Here is a 20275-nt window from a genome sequence, read left to right as displayed (position 1 = left end):
GTATCTCTGTCTCTCTCCCTGGGCGTGTGTATTCAGATTCAGGGCAGGGTATCTCTGTCTCTCTCCCTGGGCGTGTGTATTCAGATTCAGGGCAGGGTATCTCTGTCTCTCTCCCTGGGCGTGTGTATTCAGATTCAGGGCAGGGTATCTCTGTCTCTCTCCCTGGGCGTGTGTATTCAGATTCAGGGCAGGGTATCTCTGTCTCTCTCCCTGGGCGTGTGTATTCAGATTCAGGGCAGGGTATCTCTGTCTGGGTGTGTGTATTCAGATTCAGGGAAGGGTATCTCTGTCCCTCCCTGGGTGTGTGTATTCAGATTCAGGGAAGGGTATCTCTGTCTCTCTCCCTGGGTGTGTGTATTCAGATTCAGGGCAGGGTATCTCTGTCTCTCTCTCCTGGGTGTGTGTATTCAGATTCAGGGAAGGGTATCTCTGTCTCTCTCCCCTGGGTGTGTGTATTCAGATTCAGGGAGGGTATCTCTGTCTCTCTCCCTGGGTGTGTGTATTCAGATTCAGGGCAGGGTATCTCTGTCTCTCTCCCTGGGTGTGTGTATTCAGATTCAGGGAAGGGTATCTCTGTCTCTCTCCCTGGGTGTGTGTATTCAGATTCAGGGCAGGGTATCTCTGTCTCTCTCCCTGGGTGTGTGTATTCAGATTCAGGGAAGGGTATCTCTGTCTCTCTCTCCCTGGGTGTGTGTATTCAGATTCAGGGCAGGGTATCTCTGTCTCTCTCCCTGGGTGTGTGTATTCAGATTCAGGGAAGGGTATCTCTGTCTCTGTCTCTCCCTGGGTGTGTGTATTCAGATTCAGGGAAGGGTATCTCTGTCTCTCTCCCCTGGGTGTGTGTATTCAGATTCAGGGAAGGGTATCTCTGTCTCTCTCCCTGGGTGTGTGTATTCAGATTCAGGGAAGGGTATCTCTGTCTCTCTCCCTGGGTGTGTGTATTCAGATTCAGGGAAGGGTATCTCTGTCTCTCTCCCTGGGTGTGTGTATTCAGATTCAGGGAAGGGTATCTCTGTCTCTCTCCTGGGTGTGTGTATTCAGATTCAGGGAAGGGTATCTCTGTCTCTCTCCCTGGGTGTGTGTATTCAGATTCAGGGAAGGGTATCTCTGTCTCTCTCCCTGGGTGTGTGTATTCAGATTCAGGGAAGGGTATCTCTGTCTCTCTCCCTGGGTGTGATTCAGTATTCAGATTCAGGGAAGGGTATCTCTGTCTCTCTCCCTGGGTGTGTGTATTCAGATTCAGGGAAGGGTATCTCTGTCTCTCTCCCTGGGTGTGTGTATTCAGATTCAGGGAAGGGTATCTCTGTCTCTCTCCCTGGGTGTGTGTATTCAGATTCAGGGAAGGGTATCTCTGTCTCTCTCCCTGGGTGTGTGTATTCAGATTCAGGGAAGGGTATCTCTGTCTCTCTCCCTGGGTGTGTGTATTCAGATTCAGGGAAGGGTATCTCTGTCTCTCTCCCTGGGTGTGTGTATTCAGATTCAGGGAAGGGTATCTCTGTCTCTCTCCCTGGGTGTGTGTATTCAGATTCAGGGAAGGGTATCTCTGTCTCTCTCCCTGGGTGTGTGTATTCAGATTCAGGGAAGGGTATCTCTGTCTCTCTCCCTGGGTGTGTGTATTCAGATTCAGGGAGGGTATCTCTGTCTCTCTCCCTGGGTGTGTGTATTCAGATTCAGGGAAGGGTATCTCTGTCTCTCTCCCTGGGTGTGTGTATTCAGATTCAGGGCAGGGTATCTCTGTCTCTCTCCCTGGGTGTGTGTATTCAGATTCAGGGAAGGGTATCTCTGTCTCTCTCCCTGGGTGTGTGTATTCAGATTCAGGGAAGGGTATCTCTGTCTCTCTCCCTGGGTGTGTGTATTCAGATTCAGGGAAGGGTATCTCTGTCTCTCTCCCTGGGTGTGTGTATTCAGATTCAGGGAAGGGTCTCTCTGTCTTCTCTCCCTGGGTGTGTGTATTCAGATTCAGGGCAGGGTATCTCTGTCTCTCTCCCTGGGTGTGTGTATTCAGATTCAGGGAAGGGTATCTCTGTCTCTCTCCCTGGGTGTGTGTATTCAGATTCAGGGAAGGGTATCTCTGTCTCTCTCCCTGGGTGTGTGTATTCAGATTCAGGGCAGGGTATCTCTGTCTCTCTCCCTGGGTGTGTGTATTCAGATTCAGGGCAGGGTATCTCTGTCTCTCTCCCTGGGTGTGTGTATTCAGATTCAGGGAAGGGTATCTCTGTCTCTCTCCCTGGGTGTGTGTATTCAGATTCAGGGAAGGGTATCTCTGTCTCTCTCCCTGGGTGTGTGTATTCAGATTCAGGGCAGGGTATCTCTGTCTCTCTCCCCTGGGTGTGTGTATTCAGATTCAGGGAAGGGTATCTCTGTCTCTCTCCCTGGGTGTGTGTATTCAGATTCAGGGCAGGGTATCTCTGTCTCTCTCCCCTGGGTGTGTGTATTCAGATTCAGGGAAGGGTATCTCTGTCTCTCTCCCTGGGTGTGTGTATTCAGATTCAGGGCAGGGTATCTCTGTCTCTCTCCCTGGGTGTGTGTATTCAGATTCAGGGCAGGGTATCTCTGTCTCTCTCCCTGGGTGTGTGTATTCAGATTCAGGGAAGGGTATCTCTGTCTCTCTCCCTGGGTGTGTGTATTCAGATTCAGGGCAAGGGTATCTCTGTCTCTCTCCCTGGGTGTGTGTATTCAGATTCAGGGCAGGGTATCTCTGTCTCTCTCCCTGGGTGTGTGTATTCAGATTCAGGGAAGGGTATCTCTGTCTCTCTCCCCTGGGTGTGTGTATTCAGATTCAGGGCAGGGTATCTCTGTCTCTCTCCTGGGTGTGTGTATTCAGATTCAGGGAAGGGTATCTCTGTCTCTCTCCCTGGGTGTGTGTATTCAGATTCAGGGAAGGGTATCTCTGTCTCTCTCCCTGGGTGTGTGTATTCAGATTCAGGGAAGGGTATCTCTGTCTCTCTCCCTGGGTGTGTGTATTCAGATTCAGGGAAGGGTATCTCTGTCTCTCTCCCTGGGTGTGTGTATTCAGATTCAGGGAAGGGTATCTCTGTCTCTCTCCCTGGGTGTGTGTATTCAGATTCAGGGAAGGGTATCTCTGTCTCTCTCCCTGGGTGTGTGTATTCAGATTCAGGGAAGGGTATCTCTGTCTCTCTCCCTGGGTGTGTGTATTCAGATTCAGGGAAGGGTATCTCTGTCTCTCTCCCTGGGTGTGTGTATTCAGATTCAGGGAAGGGTATCTCTGTCTCTCTCCCTGGGTGTGTGTATTCAGATTCAGGGAAGGGTATCTCTGTCTCTCTCCCTGGGTGTGTGTATTCAGATTCAGGGCAGGGTATCTCTGTCTCTCTCCCTGGGTGTGTGTATTCAGATTCAGGGAAGGGTATCTCTGTCTCTCTCCCTGGGTGTGTGGGTATTCAGATTCAGGGAAGGGTATCTCTGTCTCTCTCCCTGGGTGTGTGTATTCAGATTCAGGGAAGGGTATCTCTGTCTCTCTCCCTGGGTGTGTGTATTCAGATTCAGGGCAGGGTATCTCTGTCTCTCTCCCTGGGTGTGTGTATTCAGATTCAGGGAAGGGTATCTCTGTCTCTCTCCCTGGGTGTGTGTATTCAGATTCAGGGAAGGGTATCTCTGTCTCTCTCCCTGGGTGTGTGTATTCAGATTCAGGGAAGGGTATCTCTGTCTCTCTCCCTGGGTGTGTGTATTCAGATTCAGGGAAGGGTATCTCTGTCTCTCTCCCTGGGTGTGTGTATTCAGATTCAGGGCAGGGTATCTCTGTCTCTCTCCTGGGTGTGTGTATTCAGATTCAGGGCAGGGTATCTCTGTCTCTCTCCCTGGGTGTGTGTATTCAGATTCAGGGAAGGGTATCTCTGTCTCTCTCCCTGGGTGTGTGTATTCAGATTCAGGGAAGGGTATCTCTGTCTCTCTCCCTGGGTGTGTGTATTCAGATTCAGGGCAGGGTATCTCTGTCTCTCTCCCTGGGTGTGTGTATTCAGATTCAGGGAAGGGTATCTCTGTCTCTCTCCCTGGGTGTGTGTATTCAGATTCAGGGAAGGGTATCTCTGTCTCTCTCCCTGGGTGTGTGTATTCAGATTCAGATTCAGGAAGGGTATCTCTGTCTCTCTCCCTGGGTGTGTGGGCAGGGTATTCAGATTCAGGGAAGGGTATCTCTGTCTCTCTCCCTGGGTGTGTGTATTCAGATTCAGGGAAGGGTATCTCTGTCTCTCTCCCTGGGTGTGTGTATTCAGATTCAGGGAAGGGTATCTCTGTCTCTCTCCCTGGGTGTGTGTATTCAGATTCAGGGAAGGGTATCTCTGTCTCTCTCCCTGGGTGTGTGTATTCAGATTCAGGGAAGGGTATCTCTGTCTCTCTCCCTGGGTGTGTGTATTCAGATTCAGGGAAGGGTATCTCTGTCTCTCTCCCTGGGTGTGTGTATTCAGATTCAGGGAAGGGTATCTCTGTCTCTCTCCCTGGGTGTGTGTATTCAGATTCAGGGAAGGGTATCTCTGTCTCTCTCCCTGGGTGTGTGTATTCAGATTCAGGGAAGGGTATCTCTGTCTCTCTCCCTGGGTGTGTGTATTCAGATTCAGGGAAGGGTATCTCTGTCTCTCTCCCTGGGTGTGTGTATTCAGATTCAGGGAAGGGTATCTCTGTCTCTCTCCCTGGGTGTGTGTATTCAGATTCAGGGAAGGGTATCTCTGTCTCTCTCCCTGGGTGTGTGTATTCAGATTCAGGGAAGGGTATCTCTGTCTCTCTCCCTGGGTGTGTGTATTCAGATTCAGGGAAGGGTATCTCTGTCTCTCTCCCTGGGTGTGTGTATTCAGATTCAGGGAAGGGTATCTCTGTCTCTCTCCCTGGGTGTGTGTATTCAGATTCAGGGAAGGGTATCTCTGTCTCTCTCCCTGGGTGTGTGTATTCAGATTCAGGGAAGGGTATCTCTGTCTCTCTCCCTGGGTGTGTGTATTCAGATTCAGGGAAGGGTATCTCTGTCTCTCTCCCTGGGTGTGTGTATTCAGATTCAGGGAAGGGTATCTCTGTCTCTCTCCCTGGGTGTGTGTATTCAGATTCAGGGCAGGGTATCTCTGTCTCTCTCCCTGGGTGTGTGTATTCAGATTCAGGGAAGGGTATCTCTGTCTCTCTCCCTGGGTGTGTGTATTCAGATTCAGGGCAGGGTATCTCTGTCTCTCTCCCTGGGTGTGTGTATTCAGATTCAGGGCAGGGTATCTCTGTCTCTCTCCCTGGGTGTGTGTATTCAGATTCAGGGAAGGGTATCTCTGTCTCTCTCCCTGGGTGTGTGTATTCAGATTCAGGGAAGGGTATCTCTGTCTCTCTCCCTGGGTGTGTGTATTCAGATTCAGGGAAGGGTATCTCTGTCTCTCTCCCTGGGTGTGTGTATTCAGATTCAGGGAAGGGTATCTCTGTCTCTCTCCCTGGGTGTGTGTATTCAGATTCAGGGAAGGGTATCTCTGTCTCTCTCCCTGGGTGTGTGTATTCAGATTCAGGGAAGGGTATCTCTGTCTCTCTCCCTGGGTGTGTGTATTCAGATTCAGGGCAGGGTATCTCTGTCTCTCTCCCTGGGTGTGTGTATTCAGATTCAGGGAAGGGTATCTCTGTCTCTCTCCCTGGGTGTGTGTATTCAGATTCAGGGAAGGGTATCTCTGTCTCTCTCCCTGGGTGTGTGTATTCAGATTCAGGGCAGGGTATCTCTGTCTCTCTCCCTGGGTGTGTGTATTCAGATTCAGGGCAGGGTATCTCTGTCTCTCTCCCTGGGTGTGTGTATTCAGATTCAGGGAAGGGTATCTCTGTCTCTCTCCCTGGGTGTGTATTCAGATTCAGGGAAGGGTATCTCTGTCTCTCTCCCTGGGTGTGTGTATTCAGATTCAGGGCAGGGTATCTCTGTCTCTCTCCCTGGGCGTGTGTATTCAGATTCAGGGCAGGGTATCTCTGTCTCTCTCCCTGGGTGTGTGTATTCAGATTCAGGGAAGGGTATCTCTGTCTCTCTCCCTGGGTGTGTGTATTCAGATTCAGGGCAGGGTATCTCTGTCTCTCTCCCTGGGTGTGTGTATTCAGATTCAGGGAAGGGTATCTCTGTCTCTCTCTCCCTGGGTGTGTGTATTCAGATTCAGGGCAGGGTATCTCTGTCTCTCTCCCTGGGTGTGTGTATTCAGATTCAGGGCAGGGTATCTCTGTCTCTCTCCCTGGGTGTGTGTATTCAGATTCAGGGCAGGGTATCTCTGTCTCTCTCCCTGGGTGTGTGTATTCAGATTCAGGGCAGGGTATCTCTGTCTCTCTCCCTGGGTGTGTGTATTCAGATTCAGGGAAGGGTATCTCTGTCTCTCTCTCCCTGGGTGTGTGTATTCAGATTCAGGGCAGGGTATCTCTGTCTCTCTCCCTGGGTGTGTGTATTCAGATTCAGGGAAGGGTATCTCTGTCTCTCTCTCCCTGGGTGTGTGTATTCAGATTCAGGGCAGGGTATCTCTGTCTCTCTCCCTGGGTGTGTGTATTCAGATTCAGGGAAGGGTATCTCTGTCTCTCTCCCTGGGTGTGTGTATTCAGATTCAGGGAAGGGTATCTCTGTCTCTCTCCCTGGGTGTGTGTATTCAGATTCAGGGAAGGGGAAGGGTATCTCTGTCTCTCTCCCTGGGTGTGTGTATTCAGATTCAGGGAAGGGTATCTCTGTCTCTCTCCCTGGGTGTGTGTATTCAGATTCAGGGCAGGGTATCTCTGTCTCTCTCCCTGGGTGTGTGTATTCAGATTCAGGGAAGGGTATCTCTGTCTCTCTCCCTGGGTGTGTGTATTCAGATTCAGGGCAGGGTATCTCTGTCTCTCTCCCTGGGTGTGTGTATTCAGATTCAGGGAAGGGTATCTCTGTCTCTCTCCCTGGGTGTGTGTATTCAGATTCAGGGCAGGGTAAGGTGTATTCAGATCTGTCTCTCTCCCTGGGTGTGTGTATTCAGATTCAGGGAAGGGTATCTCTGTCTCTCTCCCTGGGTGTGTGTATTCAGATTCAGGGAAGGGTATCTCTGTCTCTCTCCCTGGGTGTGTGTATTCAGATTCAGGGAAGGGTATCTCTGTCTCTCTCCCTGGGTGTGTGTATTCAGATTCAGGGAAGGGTATCTCTGTCTCTCTCCCTGGGTGTGTGTATTCAGATTCAGGGCAGGGTATCTCTGTCTCTCTCCCTGGGTGTGTGTATTCAGATTCAGGGAAGGGTATCTCTGTCTCTCTCCCTGGGTGTGTGTATTCAGATTCAGGGAAGGGTATCTCTGTCTCTCTCCCTGGGTGTGTGTATTCAGATTCAGGGAAGGGTATCTCTGTCTCTCTCCCTGGGTATTCAGTGTGTATTCAGATTCAGGGAAGGGTATCTCTGTCTCTCTCCCTGGGTGTGTGTATTCAGATTCAGGGAAGGGTATCTCTGTCTCTCTCCCTGGGTGTGTGTATTCAGATTCAGGGAAGGGTATCTCTGTCTCTCTCCCTGGGTGTGTGTATTCAGATTCAGGGAAGGGTATCTCTGTCTCTCTCCCTGGGTGTGTGTATTCAGATTCAGGGAAGGGTATCTCTGTCTCTCTCCCTGGGTGTGTGTATTCAGATTCAGGGAAGGGTATCTCTGTCTCTCTCCCTGGGTGTGTGTATTCAGATTCAGGGAAGGGTATCTCTGTCTCTCTCCCTGGGTGTGTGTATTCAGATTCAGGGAAGGGTATCTCTGTCTCTCTCCCTGGGTGTGTGTATTCAGATTCAGGGAAGGGTATCTCTGTCTCTCTCCCTGGGTGTGTGTATTCAGATTCAGGGAAGGGTATCTCTGTCTCTCTCCCTGGGTGTGTGTATTCAGATTCAGGGAAGGGTATCTCTGTCTCTCTCCCTGGGTGTGTGTATTCAGATTCAGGGAAGGGTATCTCTGTCTCTCTCCCTGGGTGTGTGTATTCAGATTCAGGGAAGGGTATCTCTGTCTCTCTCCCTGGGTGTGTGTATTCAGATTCAGGGAAGGGTATCTCTGTCTCTCTCCCTCTCCCTGGGTGTGTGTATTCAGATTCAGGGAAGGGTATCTCTGTCTCTCTCCCTGGGTGTGTGTATTCAGATTCAGGGCAAGGGTATCTCTGTCTCTCTCCCTGGGTGTGTGTATTCAGATTCAGGGAAGGGTATCTCTGTCTCTCTCCCTGGGTGTGTGTATTCAGATTCAGGGAAGGGTATCTCTGTCTCTCTCCCTGGGTGTGTGTATTCAGATTCAGGGCAGGGTATCTCTGTCTCTCTCCCTGGGCGTGTGTATTCAGATTCAGGGAAGGGTATCTCTGTCTCTCTCCCTGGGTGTGTGTATTCAGATTCAGGGAAGGGTATCTCTGTCTCTCTCCCTGGGTGTGTGTATTCAGATTCAGGGAAGGGTATCTCTGTCTCTCTCCCTGGGTGTGTGTATTCAGATTCAGGGAAGGGTATCTCTGTCTCTCTCCCTGGGTGTGTGTATTCAGATTCAGGGAAGGGTATCTCTGTCTCTCTCCCTGGGTGTGTGTATTCAGATTCAGGGAAGGGTATCTCTGTCTCTCTCCCTGGGTGTGTGTATTCAGATTCAGGGAAGGGTATCTCTGTCTCTCTCTCCCTGGGTGTGTGTATTCAGATTCAGGGAAGGGTATCTCTGTCTCTCTCCCTGGGTGTGTGTATTCAGATTCAGGGAAGGGTATCTCTGTCTCTCTCCCTGGGTGTGTGTATTCAGATTCAGGGAAGGGTATCTCTGTCTCTCTCCCTGGGTGTGTGTATTCAGATTCAGGGAAGGGTATCTCTGTCTCTCTCCCTGGGTGTGTGTATTCAGATTCAGGGCAGGGTATCTCTGTCTCTCTCCCAGGGAAGGGTGGGTGTGTGTATTCAGATTCAGGGAAGGGTATCTCTGTCTCCCTGGGTGTGTGTATTCAGATTCAGGGTGGGTATCTCTGTCTCTCTCCCTGGGTGTGTGTATTCAGATTCAGGGAAGGGTATCTCTGTCTCTCTCCCTGGGTGTGTGTATTCAGATTCAGGGAAGGGTATCTCTGTCTCTCTCCCTGGGTGTGTGTATTCAGATTCAGGGCAGGGTATCTCTGTCTCTCTCCCTGGGTGTGTGTATTCAGATTCAGGGCAGGGTATCTCTGTCTCTCTCCCTGGGTGTGTGTATTCAGATTCAGGGCAGGGTATCTCTGTCTCTCTCCCTGGGTGTGTGTATTCAGATTCAGGGCAGGGTATCTCTGTCTCTCTCCCTGGGTGTGTGTATTCAGATTCAGGGCAGGGTATCTCTGTCTCTCTCCCTGGGTGTGTGTATTCAGATTCAGGGCAGGGTATCTCTGTCTCTCTCCTGGGTGTGTGTATTCAGATTCAGGGCAGGGTATCTCTGTCTCTCTCCCTGGGTGTGTGTATTCAGATTCAGGGCAGGGTATCTCTGTCTCTCTCCCTGGGTGTGTGTATTCAGATTCAGGGCAGGGTATCTCTGTCTCTCTCCCTGGGTGTGTGTATTCAGATTCAGGGCAGGGTATCTCTGTCTCTCTCCCTGGGTGTGTGTATTCAGATTCAGGGAAGGGTATCTCTGTCTCTCTCCCTGGGTGTGTGTATTCAGATTCAGGGAAGGGTATCTCTGTCAATTACATTTCAATTTAAGGGGTTTTATTAGGAACTGGACCTTTGTTGGAACACCAGTATTTTTGTCTTACTGAGATGTACTGTCAGGGCCCAGGTCTGACAGAATCTGTGCAGAAGATCGAGGTCTCTCTGTCTCTCTCTCTGGATGTGTGTCTTCGGCTGCAGGGCAGGGACTTTTTAGTCTCTATATAAACATGATAAAACCTATTTATGGACCATAGAGCACATAGACAGGGAGTGACCTGGCCTGTTATTGTCATCTAACAGACACAGGAAGCTAGCTCCCATAGCTACAGATCACTCTCCCTGTTTCCTGTTGCTGGACAGACAGAGGCACATCAAAGCATTGAAAGCAACTCCTCCCTCTATTGCCAGTGTGTGTGCAGCTGTCCGTATTACTCGTACTGTATGGGCAGGACTGGAATGGTATAGCCGTGCATGTGTGTGTGAGTCTCTCTTTGACCCTGTTGGGGTCTACTGTATCCAACTGCTCTGCCTGCCATATTACACTGTTGTTACTGTTTCCAGCCTTGTGTTTTCACCACAACGCCATGGTAACGTCATGGTAACGCTACGAGCCAGGTTAGGTTTAGTTAAACCAAGCTAGATTCTGTTTGACCCTGTGTGACTTTCATTTGACCCTATGTTTTTGATGCAGTGTATTTTACGTCCTGCCTGACCCTATATTTGACCCTGTCTGACCCTGTATTTGGCCCTGTCTGACCCTGTATTTGGCCCTGTCTGACCCTGTATTTGGCCCTGCCTGACCCTGTATTTGGCCCTGCCTGACCCTGTATTTGACCCTGCCTGACCCTGTATTTGACCCTGCCTGACCCTGTATTTGACCCTGCTTTGGCCCTGTGTGGCCTTGTTAGGCCCTGATGTACTGCTCTGGGGTCAGGGCTCATGGGAATGTGTCCGGGGTCTGATTGAGAGGGTGTATGGTGAGCAGGATCAGAATGTTTCACACGTCTGCTTCTCTCCTGTGTCTCCTTCTATCCCTCTGCTTTCCCACCATCCCTTCTTTCTCCCACACATTCAGCCCTCATATGTTTCTCTCTCGTCTGTATCCCGCTTTCAGACTGATGAACAACCTCTCCCCCCTATCAGCCTGTCCTCCTTAATCTCAACTAAAACATGTGCGATATGAGGCTGGGGTCCATGCCGTGTTATAGCAGTGTTATCGTTAGAGGGGTTAAACCAGGCACATGTGGCCCTGCACACGCATGAAGGATGCGCATTGAGACTGCTGCCACACGAGGTCACACCTGTGTACACACACACTGATAAACCCAAACATTCACAAGCAAGCACACATACATTTGCATGTACATAGGGGAGTAAAATGCCTCTTGGGGTCTCACTCTGTATCCCTTATCTCAGACACATGTTCAATCACCCCACCCCCTCTCTCTCTGTTCTATAAACCCCGTTAATTAGATGTTCCAACCCCATTTCTCAAAGCACACCTCATTAGGGTCTCATTAGGACCAATGTAAACTAGCTGATTGGAATCTGTCTCCTTCTCTCTCACCACTTGTCTAAAGTTTACAAACCAAGCCTCTACTGGTCCATAGTTCCATGATTATTAAGACATCAGACTCCCTCCTCCCTCTTCCCACCAATCCCCTGCACCTCTATCCTCCTCCTGGACTAGCCCTTCTTCCCAGCCTCCTCCTCACCTTCATGAAAAATAAACCCCTTCATGGAGCTCCACAGTCCCCCACCTGTCTTCTTCAGTCTCTAACCACTTGCCCTCTTTCGACACCAATCCTCCCCTCCTCCACCCATCCCCCTCTCCTCTCCCCTCCTTCACCCATCCCCTTTCTCCTCACCTCTATGAGTCTGTCCTGTGGTCTGAGCCCGGCGTGGTCGGCTGGAGACCCAGGGTCCAGGGAGCGGATGTACTGGCCCGGCCGGGACTTCTCACTGTGCAGGTTGAAGCCGTAGCCAGTCTCGGCCCGCACCAGATGGCACAGCCTGGGGAACAGCTCCGATGGGTCCACTGGTGTCCGTGCCACCTGGGCATGGGCATTAACATGGGCCAGAGCCTCCTGTAGTGAACAGAGAGAAAGATACACAATATCATCTACAGTTGAGTCATATACACTACTGAGTATTCAAAGAAGTCCTGTCAGATGTACGTGCAGAAGGAAGAAGTTTGGATCCCTCCAATGGTCTTTATTGCTTGTTTGTGTTCTCTACCAAACAAACACCACTAATGTGTTTAATATGTTGTCCATTATCACAGGGAAATGAAATGTGTCTTCTGCTTGATCCCAACCCCTACCTATCTACTGTATATCCTGTTTAACTTGAGTCAGAGAAGCAGAACAGATTGAAGATACGACCCCTACCTATCTACTGTAAATCCTGTTCAACTTGAGTCAGAGAAGCAGAACAGATTGAAGATACGACCCCTACCTATCTACTGTATATCCTGTTAGATACGACCCCTACCTATCTACTGTATATCCTGTTTAACTTGAGTCAGAGAAGCAGAACAGATTGAAGATACGACCCCTACCTATCTACTGTAAATCCTGTTCAACTTGAGTCAGAGAAGCAGAACAGATTGAAGATACGACCCCTACCTATCTACTGTATATCCTGTTAGATACGACCCCTACCTATCTACTGTATATCCTGTTTCACTTGAGTCAGAGAAGCAGAACAGATTGAAGATACGACCCCTACCTATCTACTCTATATCCTGTTCAACTTGAGTCAGAGAAGCAGAACAGATTGAAGATACGACCCCTACCTATCTACTGTATATCCTGTTCAACTTGAGTCAGAGAAGCAGAACAGATTGAAGATACGACCCCTACCTATCTACTGTATATCCTGTTCAACTTGAGTCAGAGAAGCAGAACAGATTGAAGATACGACCCCTACCTATCTACTGTAAATCCTGTTCAACTTGAGTCAGAGAAGCAGAACAGATTGAAGATACCCACACATAGTATGTACAACACCAGCACATGTACTAAAGCCATATGAGCAGAGAGAGAAATCCTCCGTGACAGATCATCCTGATGTTGTTACAGTAAGATGACTGTCAAAGAAATCAAATAGTTATCACACCCCAGGAATGTCCATACAGTGGGGTAAAAAAGTATTTAGTCAGCCACCAATTGTGCAAGTTCTTCCACTTATAAAGATGAGGGAGGCCTGTAATTTTCATCATAGGTCCACCTCGACTATGACAGACAAGATGAGGAAAATAATCCAGAAAATCACATTTTAGGATTTTTTATGAATTTATTTGCAAATTATGGTGGAAAATAAGTATTTGGTCACCTACAAACAAGCAAGATTTCTGGCTCTCACAGACCTGTAACTTCTTCTTTAAGAGGCTCCTCTGTCCTCCACTCGTTACCTGTATTAACGGCACCTGTTTGAACTTGTTATCAGTATAAAAGACACCTGTCCACAACCTCAAACAGTCACACTCCAAACTCCACTATGGGCCAAGACCAAAGAGCTGTCAAAGGACACCAGAAACAAAATTATAGATCTGCACCAGGCTGGGAAGATAGGTAAGCAGCTTGGTTTGAAGAAATCAACTGTGGGAGCAATTATTAGGAAATGGAAGACATACAAGACCACTGATCATCTCCCTCGATCTGGGGCTCCACGCAAGATCTCACCCCATGGGGTCAAAATGATCACAAGAACGGTGAGCAAAAATACCAGAACCACACGGGGGGACCTAGTGAATGACCTGCAGAGAGCTGGGACCAAAGTAACAAAGCCTACCATCAGTAACACACTACGCCGCCAGGGACTCAAATCCTGCAGTGCCAGACGTGTCCCCCTGCGTAAGCCAGTACATGTCCAGGCCCGTCTGAAGTTTGCTAGAGAGCATTTGGATGATCCAGAAGAAGATTGGGAAAATGTCATATTGTCAGATGAAACCAAAATATAACTTTTTGGTAAAAACTCTACTCGTTGTGTTTGGAGGACAAAGAATGCTGAGTTGCATCCAAAGAACACCATACCTACTGTGAAGCATGGGTGTGGAAACATCATGCTTTGGGGCTGTTTTTCTGCAAAGGGACTAGGACGACTGATCCGTGTAAAGGAAAGAATGAATGAGGCCATGTATGGTGAGATTTTGAGTGAAAACCTCCTTCCATCAGCAAGGGCATTGAAGATGAAACGTGGCTAGTGTAACGGATGTGAAACGGCTAGCTTAGTTAGCGGAGTGCGCTAAATAGCATTTCAATCGGTTATGTCACTTGCTCTGAGACCTTGAATTAGTGTTTCTCCTTGCTCTGCAAGGGCCGCGGCTTTTGTGGAGTGATGGGTAACGACGCTTCGTGGTTGACTGTTGTCGTTGTGTACAGAAGGTCCCTGGTTCGCGCCCGGGTATGGGCGAGGGGACGGTTTAAAAGTATACTGTTACACTGGGTCTTTCAGCATGACAATGATCCCAAACACACCGCCCGGGCAACGAAGGAGTGGCTTCGTAAGAAGCATTTCAACGTCCTGGAGTGGCCTAGCCAGTCTCCAGATCGCAACCCCATAGAAAATCTTTGGAGGGAGTTGAAAGTCCGTGTTGCCCAATCAACAGCCCCAAAACATCACTGCTCTAGACGAGATCTGCATGGAGGAATGGGCCAAAATAGCAGCAACAGTGTGTGAAAACCTTGTGAAGATTTACAGAAAACGTTTGACCTCTGTCATTGCCAACAAAGGGTATATAACAAGTAAGTATTGAGATAAACTTTTGTTATTGACCAAATACTTATTTTCCACCATAATTTACAAATGAATGAATTAAAAATCCTACAATGTGATTTTCTGGATTTTTTTCCCTCATTTTGTCTGTCATAGTTGAAGTGTACCATTGATGAAAATTACAGGCCTCTCATATTTTTAAGTGGCTGACTAAATACTTTTTTGCCCCACTGTATGTAGGCCTGTATCTCCTTAACACTGCTAGCCTATCAGTGGAAAAAACACTCAGCAGCTGCTCTATACTGAGTCTATAGTTGTAATGTCAATGATTTGGACTTCAGCCGGAGTCGGCTCCTCTCCTTGTCCGTTCGGCAGTCGATGTTACCGGCTTTCTAGCCATCGCCGCTCCATTCTTCATGTATCCATTTGTTTTGTCTTGTTCCCTGCACACCTGGTTTTCATTCCCCAATCAATCTACATGTATTTATTCCCCTGTTTCCCATCATGTCTTTGTGTTAGATTGTTTGTGTTACGTGTGTATTGCTGACGCACCAGACTGGCTTGTTTTTTCCCTGTTATTTTTCATGAAGATGTTTATTGTTAAACATAATTCTTGTGACGGTTTTGCGCGTTTTGCACTTTTGCCTAAATAAAGTGTGCGCCTGTTTACAAATCCCTGCTCTCCTGCACCTGAATTCGCTACCAGTACGTACACTTCTGAGATCTAGGTTCATTCACTAACAATACGTGTCACTGGTGACAGAGTAATTGTTATTAATGACATGGTGTAACCTCACCTCCACTGTGGGGTGATAAGGAGTGGTAAAGGGGTGTAGGGGGTCTGGGCTAACCCCCATATGGGACCCTATCCCTCAAACACCCAATGAAGAACACATACCTGCCACACGCTATCTGTGTGTGTGTGTGTGTGTGTGTGTGTGTGTGTGTGTGTGTGTGTGTGTGTGTGTGTGTGTGTGTGTGTGTGTGTGTGTGTGTGTGTGTGTGTGTGTGTGTGTGTGTGTGTGTGTGTGTGTGTGTGTGTGTGTGTGTGTGTGTGTACTATCACACAATGTCTGCATTATACATCGTCTGTCATCAGACAATACATCCAGTCCTGCCAAGGTATTTTTAGCAGACAGACACACAGGGTGTGGTGCACTATGTTGGCTCATATGGAGGGACGACAACAATGGTCGGCCATTCGCTGGGCATAGAGGGAGACAAGGAGGGAGGGATGGGTGTGGGATGGAAGGAGTACGCAGATGTCAATTTTAGAAGTATTACGAGGTAGATATCTAATAGGGGAGGAAAATATGTTTTAATACTGACTAAATCTCTCTCTCCTCAACACCAAAATATAAAACATGGCCCATTTCATGGACAGAATTTCATAAAATAGCTTAAACCAACAGCGTTCCGGGAAGGATGCCCTAGGAAAGTCATCCAGGCCTGATGTGGAGTACAATGGAATGATTCAGACTGATTTCATTCAAATGAATTCTTATTGGCAGAGAAGCAGGAAGTGACCACAAAGCCAGGAGGAAGGGTTGGGGCTCAATACAGAGAGGTCACTTAGCTATTACCACCCAGGGATCTGTCCAGGATCCACATAGAGCGAGATGGAGGAGGGGGAAAACGAGATTGAGAGAAAGAGAGGATATAAAGAGAGGATATAAAGAAAGAGGTATAGAGAGAGATGGAGAGAAAGTTGAGAAGAAAGAGAAAGAGGTTGTGTGTGTATGAAATAGAAAGACGAAACGAGAGTTGAAACAGAGAGCGAGAATGAGTTAGTTCTGGAAGGTCTGAGAGTAAGACAAACAGTGTGAACAGCCCTGCTGGTAGACATTAGCGAGGGGAGACGGCCGTCCCTGCCAAGCCAACCTCTGACTGCCTCTAGATGCCCATCCACACAGCACTAATCACCCCCTGGAAGGTGGCCCATGTCATCGTCCCTCTGTACGTGTGCCAAAGGCCCTCTTCGCTCTACCTTAGCCAGCACAATCTGTGAGGGCCAATCTGGGCTGAGGTGCAGCGAAACGGGAGACGTCTTATTAAAGAGTGGTGATTGGCTTGGAGGAAAAACAATGCATCAGTTAACAAGAAGGGACTTGGAAGATATGAGAAGCCTTCTGAGGATCTGTCCAATCCAAGTGGTCATAACAACTCTGACAATACTGGATATCTAAATGGGATTTCTCTGTTTCTGCAAGCCAGATGGCAATGATCAAATGTCAGGACACCAACAGCCGTTCATGTGATTGTTTTCTCCTGTTTCTGAAGGGCAAGATAACATATATTAAAGGAAAGGAGGAAAAACAGAGGAGAAGTAAACAAAGGAAAATAATCAACGTTATGACATGATGTATGTTATGACACGATCATTATGAGACGATGTATGTTATGACACGATCATTATGAGACGATGTATGTTATGACACGATCATTATGAGACGATATATGTTATGACACGATCATTATGAGACAATGTATGTTATGACACGATCATTACGAGACGATGTATGTTGTGACACGATCATTACGAGATGATGTATGTTATGACACGATCATTACGAGACGATGTATGTTATGACACGATCATTATGAGACGATATATGTTATGACACGATCATTATGAGACGATGTACCTTATACAAACATTAAAGAAGTGATTGTTACATGTGGTGTACTGCACTGAGCTTGGTGTTACAACATCTTTCAGTTATAGTCACTCTCACACCTGTGGTGGGTGTGGAAGGACTGGTTAGTTGAGCTGACAGCCAGCAGAGATAGAGAATATAAATCACAACACTGCCAAATATGGCCGCCCTCCAGGCTTCACTCCTCCAACTCCACTTGGCAACAGTGTGGGAGTTTTGGAGCCAACTGGGAACAAGAATAAGAGGTATTTCCTATCTAGGTTAATGATGATACCTGTAATCATGGATGGATATAAAGCCAGTGTTCATGTGATAGTTTCATTAGTTCTTTTTCATTAGTTCTTTTTCAGATGGGGTTAGGCAGTTTTTAACCTCCACCCCTATTTATGAGGGAAAAATAGACTATTCCATCGCTATCACTGTAGAAAAGACTTGGCTTGATCCATGTTAGAATGATTTTTTTTTAAATGGGCCAGTGGCTTTTAGATATTTTGATGAGAAACACAACAAAATCGAGTTTTTGCTTTTTCCCTTCTGTCGGCAAACAAGCCTATAATCAAGAAATCACTTCAGGGTGAGAACTCAAACCTTGTTTTGGAAAATCAAGTGTTCTGTTTAGGAACTCTGTACAGAATGACATTCTCCACTCCCATTCCAATATGTGTGAGCTACGTTTCTGTTCTGAACACGGCCATTGGAAACTAACAGGCATAAATCCTAATGATTCCTAAAGGAAAATCCAAACAGAATGTTTTCCACCTTCATGATATCCATACAACATAGTTAGGCTGAGTGCAGGGCTTTTCCTGGTCAACTCACATTGTCAGGCTGAGTGCAGGGCTTTTCCTGGTCAACTCACATAGTCAGGCTGAGTCAGGGCTTTTCCTGGTCAACTCACATAGTCAGGCTGAGTGCAGGGCTTTTCCTGGTCAACTCATATTGTCAGGCTGAGTGCAGGGCTTTTCCTGGTCAACTCATATTGTCAGGCTGAGTGCATGGCTTTTCCTGGTCAACTCATATTGTCAGGCTGAGTGCAGGGCTTTTCCTGGTCAACTCATATTGTCAGGCTGAGTGCATGGCTTTTCCTGGTCAACTCATATTGTCAGGCTGAGTGCAGTGCTTTTCCTGGTCAACTCACATAGTCAGGCTGAGTGCATGGCTTTTCCTGGTCAACTCACATTGTCAGGAAACAGTATGCACTGTAAGTAGGGTCAGGAGTTTTGACCACATGACCTGACCAGGAAGAACTGACCCTGATTAGGAAGAACTCCCTGGCCCCCTGGTATTAGAACAGAACTAGGCCCTGATATTAGAATAGGACTAGGCCCTGGTATTAGAACAGAACTAGGCCCTGGTATTAGAATAGGACTAGGCCCTGGTATTAGAACAGAACTAGGCCCTGGTATTAGAATAGGACTAGGCCCTGGTATTAGAACAGAACTAGGCCCTGGTATTAGAATAGAACTAGGCCCTGGTATTAGAACAGAACTAGGCCCTGGTATTAGAATAGAACTAGGCCCTGGTATTAGAACAGAACTAGGCCCTGGTATTAGAATAGAACTAGGCCCTGGTATTAGAACAGAACTAGGCCCTGGTATTAGAATAGAACTAGGCCCTGGTATTAGAACAGAACTAGGCCCTGCCCTGTATTAGAATAGGCCCTGGTATTACTAGGCCCTGGTATTAGAACAGAACTAGGTCCTGGTATTAGAATAGAACCTGGTATTAGAATAGGACAGAACTAGGCCCTGGTATTAGAACAGAACTAGGCCCTGGTATTAGAACAGAATTAGGCCCTGGTATTAGAACAGAACTAGGCCCTGGTATTAGAACAGAACTATGGTATTAAAACAGAACTAGGCCCTGGTATTAGAACAGAACTAGGCCCTGGTATTAGAACAGAACTAGGCCCTGGTATTAGAACAGAACTAGGCCCTGGAACTATTATTAATAGAACTAGGCCCTGGTATTAGAACATAACTAGGCCCTGGTATTATAATAGAACTAGGCCCTGGTATTATAATAGAACTAGGCCCTGGTATTAAAACAGAACTATGCCCTGGTATTAAAAACAGAACTATGAACAGAACTAGGCCCTGGTATTAGAACAGAACTAGGCCCTGGTATTAGAACAGAACTAGGTCCTGGTATTAGAATAGAACTATGCCCTGGTATTAAAACCGAACTATGCCCTGGTAATAGGACAGAACTAGGTCCTGGTATTAGAATATAACTATGCCCTGGTATTAGAACAGAACTAGGTCCTGGTATTAGAATAGAACTATGCCCTGGTATTAAAACCGAACTAGGCCCTGGTATTAGAACAGAACTAGGCCCTGGTATTAGAACAGAACTAGGCCCTGGTATTAGAACAGAACTAGGTCCTGGTATTAGAACAGAACTATGCCCTGGTATTAGAATAGAACTAGGCCCTGGTATTAGAACAGAACTAGGCCCTGGTATTAGAACAGAACTAGGCCCAGAACTAGGCCCTGGTATTAGAACAGAACTAGGCCCTGGTATTAGAACAGAACTAGGCCCTGGTATTAGAACAGAACTAGGCCCTGGTATTAGAATAGAACTATGCCCTGGTATTAAAACCGAACTAGGCCCTGGTATTAAAACAGAACTAGGCCCTGGTATTAGAACAGAACTAGGCCCTGGTATTAGAACAGAACTAGGTCCCTGGTATTAAAACAGAACTAGGCCCTGGTATTAAAACAGAACTAGGCCCTGGTATTAGAACAGAACTAGGTCCTGGTATTAGAACAGAACTATGCCCTGGTATTAACTAGGTCCTGGTAAGAATAGAACTAGGCCTGGTATTAAAACAGAACTAGAACTGGTATTAAAACAGAACTAGGTCCTGGTATTAGAAATAGAACTATGCCCTGGTATTAAAACAGAACTATGCCCTGGTATTAAAACAGAACTAGGCCCTGGTATTAAAACAGAACTATATTAGCCCCTGGTATTAAAACAGAACTAGGCCCTGGTATTAGAACAGAACTAGGCCTGGTATTAGAACAGAACTAGGCCCTGGTATTAGAACAGAACTAGGCCCTGGTATTAGAACAGAACTAGGCCCTGGTATTAGAACAGAACTGGCCCTGTATTAGAACAGAACTAGGCCCTGGTATTAAAATAGAACTAGGTCCTGGTATTAGAATAGAACTAGGCCCTGGTATTAGAACAGAATTAAGCCCTGGTATTAGAATAGAACTAGGCCCTGGTATTAGAACAGAACTAGGCCCTGGTATTAAAATAGAACTAGGTCCTGGTATTAGAACTAGGCCCTGGTATTAGAACAGAACTAAGCCCTGGTATTAGAATAGAACTAGGCCCTGGTATTAGAACAGAAC

General features: G+C 47.4%; 1 protein-coding gene across 1 annotated transcript in view; it reads right to left on the bottom strand.

The window, feature by feature from the left end:
* Positions 1 to 20275, bottom strand: part of LOC124018864 (Na(+)/H(+) exchange regulatory cofactor NHE-RF1-like) — a gene marked incomplete at its 5' end in the record, with an annotated part of 84715 nt that overhangs the window by 19546 nt on the left and 44894 nt on the right. The window contains one exon of the mRNA XM_046334172.1: positions 11406 to 11624. Coding sequence (XP_046190128.1) covers positions 11406 to 11624 — 219 coding nt within the window. The remainder of the gene's footprint in view (positions 1 to 11405; positions 11625 to 20275) is intronic.

The sequence above is a fragment of the Oncorhynchus gorbuscha genome, unplaced genomic scaffold (assembly GCF_021184085.1).
Source record: "Oncorhynchus gorbuscha isolate QuinsamMale2020 ecotype Even-year unplaced genomic scaffold, OgorEven_v1.0 Un_scaffold_585, whole genome shotgun sequence".
Taxonomy (NCBI): Eukaryota; Metazoa; Chordata; class Actinopteri; order Salmoniformes; family Salmonidae; genus Oncorhynchus; species Oncorhynchus gorbuscha.
Note: the sequence above shows the minus strand (reverse complement) of the source record. Positions and strands in the feature narration are given on the sequence as shown.